This window comes from Antennarius striatus, chromosome 2, assembly GCF_040054535.1.
Source record: "Antennarius striatus isolate MH-2024 chromosome 2, ASM4005453v1, whole genome shotgun sequence".
In the NCBI taxonomy this organism is placed as follows: Eukaryota; Metazoa; Chordata; class Actinopteri; order Lophiiformes; family Antennariidae; genus Antennarius; species Antennarius striatus.
The window spans coordinates 3,784,858-3,793,330 of record NC_090777.1 but is presented as its reverse complement, the minus strand read 5'-3'; the positions used below and the strand labels follow the sequence as shown (position 1 = coordinate 3,793,330).

The 8,473-nt window shown below is 49.9% G+C and overlaps 1 protein-coding gene across 1 annotated transcript; it reads left to right on the top strand.

Moving 5' to 3' along the window:
- Window positions 1-1,250: 1,250 nt before the first annotated feature.
- Window positions 1,251-8,099, top strand: ccdc22 (coiled-coil domain containing 22). The gene is made up of 17 exons (XM_068327714.1): window positions 1,251-1,304; window positions 1,606-1,671; window positions 1,890-2,067; window positions 2,722-2,854; window positions 3,038-3,144; window positions 3,424-3,493; window positions 3,888-4,057; window positions 4,845-5,060; window positions 5,133-5,300; window positions 6,008-6,127; window positions 6,207-6,323; window positions 6,406-6,507; window positions 6,635-6,742; window positions 6,827-6,922; window positions 7,104-7,163; window positions 7,346-7,420; window positions 7,543-8,099. The coding sequence occupies exons 2-17, from the start codon at window positions 1,622-1,624 to the stop codon at window positions 7,654-7,656; spliced, it is 1,884 nt and encodes a 627-aa protein (XP_068183815.1). The 5' UTR covers window positions 1,251-1,304; window positions 1,606-1,621; the 3' UTR covers window positions 7,657-8,099.
- Window positions 8,100-8,473: the final 374 nt, after the last annotated feature.

Genomic DNA, 8,473 nt, shown 5'->3' with positions numbered 1-8,473 from the left:
GCAAATCTGTAATAATCAAACAAGGCAGTCACAGACTGCAACATCCTGCGACACCCCTAAAATTCTACATTTTACCCAGACCTATTTGCGTAGGTCAAAGATCAAAGCTAATGCTCTGACCTATTGTCACTGATCAAAGCACTAGCTTTGATCTTTGGTCATACTCACACTGGCCTCCCTCGTCTTTCTATCTGATCCGGTTCCTGAGTGTACAAAAAGTTGAAATTTGACCTTGACCTAATTTTCTGGAGGTCAAGGTCATCATCTAATTTTCATCCCCTTTGCCGCCCCAGTAATGTGCTCTTTGTTTCATCTTTCTATCTGCAACGGTTGCAAAGATATTTGGTGGACTAACGGACGGACGTGCAGACCAACGCACACTGACAATTACAATACATCACCGCTTTGAAGCGGGATGTAATTTTAAAAAAATTTTTTAGTTTGTATATTTTAGTAATCCCAAAAGGGAAAGTAAGAGCACACTCTAGTCAGTCAAATCCAATCACATGCATGTGTGTGTACAGGCCCTGAAAAACAAGCACACACAGGGGGCCCGTACGCATGCAGAGGGAGGTGGAGTGGCGGGCACCTCCTCTTTTTTTTGGGGTGGGAGCGGGAATCGAGCCGCCGATCTCGGGGCGCTGGATGACCCGCTCTACCGCACACTCTAAATATATATAAAAACCAAATATTCTTCAGTTTCACGCCGTCTCCACAAAAACACACTCAGCAATCCCTTGTTACTCACGGTTAATGCGTTCCAGGAACCTACCGCAAAAAAGAAATTCCGCAATATAGTGACGAGCTATTTATTTTATTATTTACAGTAATTTCAACGTTTATGAACCTTCCCCTTACTGATATTAAACCACCTTCTATCTGTATTACCATTTCCCACACTCTGATACCGTTTAAAAAAACCAGTATCAGAGACTCACGGAACGTAGCGCACTTCCGGATGTCGTCAGCCAATAAAATGCGCGTCCGGTATCATGTGACTGCCGACTAAAAGTCAGCGGTGTAGCGAAGCCGCGAGTGTTGATGTGCGAATGCGCGAGGGATTACTGTACTCCTCTCCTGCCCACCCCCCTCCTCCCAGCTGGGCGACAGAGAGCGGACTGTCCAGCATGTTTCCGGTCATGAGACTGTCTGTCGTGGTGCATCGTGGGACATGTATTTTCTCATCCGCTCAATTCCCTTTCGTTCCAGGCCAGTAAACTCAGGTAAAGAACTTCATATCCCAGAATCCACCGGTGTCCGTTCTTTATGGCTGCGTTTGTCGCGGAACGGGAGTCAGATGTCAGGTTTGTACCGCCGGCCGAGCAGACACACACTACACACACACTACACACACACATACATACACACACACACTGCTGCCAGTCGTTCCACGGACACGCGTGGAGCTCCACTCATGCAGGTTGGTAGCGTTTAATTACACAGCTATGCTAACAAAGTAGCTGCTTCTGCTAGCCCGTGAGCGGACGGTAGCTAGCAGGAGATGTTAGCGGGTCGTGTCTGCTGCCGTGCGTGGGGACGTCCACGGGGAGTGTCGTCAGTGGGTTTGCTAGCTGACGTTCTCGTGTCACCTGTGTGCTCCTGCAGCTCGTGAACCTCCACGATGGAAGAAGTGGACAACATCCTGATTCACGCCCTCAGACAAGTGGGCACGTAAGTGTGGCGCGCCGGTGGTCTGTGTGGGTGTGGGGGTCAGCTGCCCCACACCCGGAGTGACATGTTGGCGTGGACTCCGGTGAGCAGACCTCCTGTCAGTCCCGTGAGCTGCAGTCACGTGGTCAGTGGGTCTGATGCCGTGAGTCACGTGGTCAGTGGGTCTGCTGCCGTGAGTCACGTGGTCAGTGGGTTCAGTGTTGGTTTGCCGTCCACAGGGACATCGGTGAGGACACGGGCAGCATAAGAGAGTTCACCAGCGAGCTGATCGTGGAGGCGGCGGTCCGATGCATCCGGGTCATCGATCCGGGCCTGGGGGGCACGCTGCCCACCTCGCTGCCCCCGGGCATGTCTGCCCGCTTCAGGGTGGGCATGAGCCTGGCACAGGCCTGCCAGGTAAGACCCCCCCCCCCCCCGGGGGGTTCTTCTGAGTTGAACTCAGGATCGTCCTGACCTGTTAGAACCTGTCGGTCCTGATCCACCTAACCCGTTATAACCCATCGGTCCTGGATCCTCCTGACCCGTTATAACCCATCGGTCCTGGATCGTCCTGACCCGTTAGATACAAAGATTGAGGATGTCACAAAGTTTTATTTCTCTTAAAACGTTTAAAAATGTTCAAACCAGCAACCATCTGTTGAAAAGGAGCTAAAAGGACAAATATTGAGACAGAATTGACTGTAATGAAGACAAACGACGTGTTCTCCAGCGCGCCTCACTAATCTGTTGTTAGTATTAATCAGCTGAATCACCTGAGAACCATCCTGAAACCCATCAGAACCTTTGTTAAACACAACCGGGCTGTGTTGTAGACCTAATTGAATTAACCGCTAACTAACTGAACAGACTTGCCAGCTGTGGGCGGAGCTTCAGGCACATCTCATGATCGCTGTCGTCGTCGTCGAATGACGATGATGACAGCTCCGTTTATACAAACACGTTTGATGGCTGTTCACCAGATGTCACTAGAAGCAGTGGGAGGCTCTCAGGGTGATGCTGTGGTTCCGTGGAGCTCCACTGGTGACGTTTGTGTCCACGTCTGTCCTGCAGGACGTGGGCTATAAAGGAGAGATCGGCTACCAGACGTTCCTCTACAGCAACGAGCCGGAGATCCGCTCCCTGCTCATGTTCCTGGTGGAGAAGCTGCCCCGAGAACCCGCCGAGACCTCAGACCAGCCCACAGGTTATTTTTGCAAAACCGATTCTGTTCCATAACATTAAAATATAAACGCCACCATCTGAAATATATGAGTTTGTGGTTTTCGTTTTTGTTCTGTGAACGGTTCACCGTCCTGGTAAGAACCATTCTTCTGGACTCGGTGTGTCACTTGTCGTCTTCACTAACCGGTCGCCTGTCTTCCTGTAGGAAAGTCGGTGGTCCTGCAGAGGGCCGTCGCCGCTGCTGTCAGAGCCCAGCTGGCTGTTCCCTGGCTGCCCCCCCACTGCAGGCTCCCCACACACGGCGACACACAGGTAAAGTCTGTCGGAGCAACGTTAAAATCCTTAGGTGCTGGAGCCTATTCAAGCTGGCTTTTGGGGGCGTGGGGGGTCGAGAAACAGAGGTTGGGAACTGCTGGGTTAGAGGATGAGGAACAGGAAGAGGCGGGACCTTTACAGATGCTTGACTTCCTGTTGATCAGTAATGAGAGGGAATCACCTGCGTGCTGATGAATGAGCAGATAAACCAATCAGTTTAAACGGCGTGAAGGAAAGACGTTAAAAGTGTGTTCAAGGCTGTTTGTTCCTGTTCAGGTTCACAGGTTCCACTCGCAGCCCCTCAGTTTACCCCACGGAGCCAAGGGGTCAGAGCAGCGCCTCAGAGGTGAGTGTCACATGACCATCACACGACCGACACATGACCGACAGACCGACCATCACACGGCCAACACACAACCGACAGACTTGCCATCACACACCGGCAGTCACACGACTGACAAACGACCGACAGACCGACCGTCGCACAACCGACAGACCAACCATCACACGACCAATACATGACCGTCACACGACCGACTGACCAACTGACAGACCGACCGTCATGCTGTCTGACAGACCGACCGTTTCACCGGCCGTGACGGACAACAGGGTTTACTTGTAGTGATATCAGATTCCAGAGACTCTTTACTTTTGAGTGTGCTCGCTCTGGATTGATCTGTTAACTTAAACAATGCTAACAGTTCCCATGACAACGGACCATGTGTCTGCTGTGATTTCAGATGTAAAGGACTACCAGCGTGACCTGCTTCCTCCTGTGACTGCCCAGCCTTCCCACCGTGCCTCTGTGGTGGCGTCCATACTGGAGCAGCACACGGCTGAGCTGAGCGCTGCTCAGGAGTGGGACAGCGAGTGGAAGAGTCAGGGGCTGCTGTCCCGCCTCACCCCACAGGCAAGTGTCCCCCGCCATATGCTGGTGGGTTAGTTAGTGAGTCAGCGAGTGGGTGAGTGAGTTTGTTAGTTAGTCGGTGAGTTACTCGGTCAGTGAGTGGGGCAGAGGTGGCTCTACCACTGAGTCACCGCCGCCCTCCACAAAGGCAGGGGGAGGCTTTTAGTTAGTTTTAGTTAGTTGGTTAGTTTTGGTTAGTTGGTTGGTTGGTTTTAGTGAGTTGGTTGGTTTGTTGGTTAGTTTTAGTGAGTTAGTTGGTTAGTTTTAGTTAGTTGGTTAGTTTTAGTTGGTTGGTTAGTTGAGTTGGTTGGTTAGTTTTAGGGAGTTGGTTGGTTACTTTTATTGAGTGAGTTGGTTGGTTAGTTTTAGTTAGATATTTGGTTAGTTTTAGTTACTGCAGTTAGTTATGTGATTAGTTTTAGTTAGTTGGTTAGTTTTAGTTGGTTGGTTAGTTTTAGTTTAGTTGGTTGGTTAGTCTTAGTTTAGTTGGTTGGTTAGTCTTAGCGAGTTGGTTGGTTAGTTTTAGTGAGTTGGTTGGTTGCTTACTTTTAGTGAGTGAGTTGGTTGGTTAGTTTTAGTTACTGCAGTTAGTTATGTGGTTAGTTTTAGTGAGTTGGTTAGTTTTAGTGAGTTGGTTAGTTTTAGTTAATTAGATGGCTAGTTAATTGGTTAGTTATTAGGTAGTTGGTTAACTAGTTAGTTGGTTAGTTAGTTACTTACTGACTCTTGATCCAGAGGGGCTGCAGTGCTGCTGAAAACATTCCACCTTAAATGGTTTTCTGTTGAACAGGAGTATCGCTGCAGGAAAGTGACCCGGCTGCGTAAACGTATCGAGGAGCAGCTGCGCTCCGCCTCTGGACCCACGTCTGAAAGTGCCTTTGGCGCTCCGAGCTCCACCCCTGACCTGTGTGAGCTGCTGCAGGCCTTCAGAAGCTCCGCCCCCAGCGACGACATCCTAAACAAGGGCACACACTTCACCCACACCCAGAAGTTCAGCTTCACCCCGGTGAGGAGAGCTCCATGAGTGGATGCAGACAGGAGGCGTCAGAGTGTGATCCAGAGTTCTCTGTGTGTCCAGGAGGCGGCGCCACCGAGCTCCACCCCCGTGACCCTCCAGTCGGAGGGGGACGTCCAGCTCCGACAGCAGGACGAGCTGAAGGGTCTGCAGCAGCAGGTCCAGCAGCTGAGCAGTCAAATCGAGCAGCTGGAAGCAGACATGAAGAACATGAGCGTCACTTCGACACAGGTGACACCCCAACCTGGGGTTGAACGATGGATTCACAGCTCGTCCAGTGGCTTCGTTTTAGCCTGAATCAATGATCCAGGGCGTGAAATAGCTACATACAGTTTAATTTAAAAAAGGCTGAATGCAGAGTCTCCATGAGTTGTGAACTTCCTGTCAGACGGCCAATATCTATCACGTGACACCTAGAGTTCAATCTGTCCACCAATCAGAGGCTGTGTTCTTGACTTGTAGACCTGCATCACATGACTTGGGTATTGAGGCCATCTAGTGGTTGTCGTCACAGGAGTGACACTGAATGGTGGTGACGTCTGGTGTCAGAGATTCTTCCTGGTTCATGAGAGTTGCTAATTCTGGAGTTTTGTGATGAGTCCGAACTCTTTAACACATACCAGTACAGTACACAACTTTTGAAAGCTGTGGAAGCTCTCATCCCCCTGACCCCTGATCCTCGTGGGCCAATACTCACTCAGCTCTGCTTCTGATTGGCTGGTACTTTTAGCCTTGGTGTTTTTGTATTGGTTAGGTGTAGCTGTGAGGAGCTACGCCTGGGGATAGAAGGGTAATAATATGAGGTTGAGCCAATTAGAAGCCAGAGAAGCTGCAGTCATGCTGTGGTGTCGCTGATTGGTTACCGGTCGACTCGTCTGTGTTCATGTTGACTGATCTGCTCTGTATGGCAGACGTGAACTTGTCCTGTGCCCCTGTAGGTGTTGGATGAGTTGAAGCAGAGGCAGCTGGGAAACTCCGAGAGGGAGGAAAGGATGCAGGTGAAGAAGAAAACCATTGACCTCCTGCCAGATGCAGACAACAACCTCCTCCAGCTTCAGGTAGGACGACCGGCTGAGGTTCATGTCGTCACCCTCAGCAGGACACACGGAGCTGGAGCCGCTATGTTCCTCGTTCCAGGCGGTGGTGGAGGCCAGCACCAAGCGTGTGGTGAGCCTGGCCTCTCAGTGGGAGAAGCACCGAGCTCCACTCATCGATGAGCACCGGCGACTCCGAGAGATCTGCAGCACCCAGGAGGTAACCGGGCTCTCACAGGAAGTGTCTGCTCCATTTGAGCCGACGGAACCTGGTTCTGATCCTTTATCTGTTGGTTCCCCAGCTGGAGTCGACCAGGAAGTTGTCTGAGATCAAGTCCCTGCACAACAAAATCCGTGTTTCTACAGAAGAGGCCAAGAGCAAGGAAGAAATATACAAGCAACTAGTAATGGATTCTGCTGCTCATTTAGTGGATGCTAGCCAATACATTTGAGCTAAAGTTTAGTAGCACAAGCTCACAACTGGAAAACTGGCCTCATTTATTCTTTTTTTGCATGGGCTCTCCAACACAGGTGACAGAGTTAGAAAGTCTTCCTCAGGACGCGTCTCGGTCCGCGTACACCCAGAGGATTCTGGAGATCGTCACCAACATCAAGAAACAGAAAGAGGAGATCACGAAGGTACCGCCACCTGTCATGTCTCTGACGGGAAACATGAATTTGTGTCCTGCTGCAGCCTCTCATCAACACTATGTTCTCCTGCAGATCCTGTCAGACACTAAGGAGCTGCAGAAAGAGATCAACAGCCTGACAGGAAAGCTGGACCGCACCTTTGCTGTGACCGATGAGCTGGTCTTCAAGGTACCCGAGATTCTTCTGTTCTGTTTGAGGACTTTAACACCACAGTTAACAAACAACAGATGAGTGGCCAATCACAGAACTGTGTTCTGCTCTTCCTTTACAACCAGACCTGTAGTGTTGGTGCTGTGAACCTGTAGCTCTGGATCATGTTGTGTTCAAACATTTTTGTTCTTCTTTGTAGGATGCCAAAAAAGATGAATCCGTCCGCAAGTCCTACAAGTACCTGGCTGCCTTGCATGAAGTAAGTGGTACATGTGAAGTCCACATAGAAAGGAATGGAACCAGAGGCTTCCTGCTGTGAGGCACTACTCACTCTGCTAGCGTGCGGTCCCAAACGCATGACACCTGGATGACATCCATGAATGTTAGCCGTCTTCAGAGGACTTCCTAACGGGTTCTCTCTCCCCCTGCATCGTTCTTTAGAACTGCAATCATCTGATCCAAACCATTGAGGACACCGGAACCATCTTGAGAGAGATTCGGGATCTAGAGGAGCAGGTGGGCCTTCTTGTTACAGAATTAAGCTGGGCTACTAGTTAGTTAAGGTGTCTCTGACATAGCAGGTCAGACCTGTGGATGCTGTTGGTGTTTCTTGACTTTGGGTCTCTTCTGATCTACAGATTGAGACGGAACACGGGAACAAAACGGTGGCGAACCTGGAGAGGATTCTGGACGACTACAAGGCCATCCGGCAGGAGAACTCCGCGCTCGCTGCCAAAGTCAGGGAGGGTTGAAGCTCACCCGCTTTACGCTCCCACAGCGGCTGACATGTCGACACCTGGAGCTCCGACACGTCCGGACCAGAACAGAACTGATTTACAAAACCCTCTGTCGCCCACGGAGACGCGTCTTTAGCCAAGTATCCAGGAACCAACCCGACTCTTTAACGTGGATGATCAGTGGTGTGGAACACCACACCGGACACTAGAGGGCGCTGTCCATCTCTGATATCGCTGTATGAAATGTTTTCCTATCACGATTACCATAAAATACTTTTGACTTGACTTTGAACTTTTAATACAGGAATTATTGTGCCGTTTCCAGACAGTAGAGGTTTGTCTGTCCTAATTTTATTTGAATGGAGCACATTGAGTGAATGACAGTTGAATGTTCAGCCAATCAGCAAAGTATTGTTGTATATATGGTACCAGCTTAAATAAAGATGCCTTAAACTTGATGACCGACTTCCTGTCATCTGCCTAGATGCTCGTAGACGCTCAGCTACACTTTTAGCAGAAGTCTGCTGAGGAAGCAGCGTGTCTGGACCATAGGCTATTCAGGGCTGAGGGGAAGATGAAAGACCATGTGAGCAGACCCTGGTTCTAATGTCTTGACTCATCTGGGTTGTGATGTCAGCTAGCTAACACAATTTCCACGCTGTGAGACCCTTTGGGCGGTGTCCACAGCACAGAGCAGTCATTGGTCCTTCTACACAAAGCCTTAGAACTAATAACCTTCATGTGGGGTCACCACATTTATAATTATACATTATGTTGAATGGCAAGAATGAAAAACAAGTTTAAGCTTTTGTGAACTTCATCCTGCAGAAAA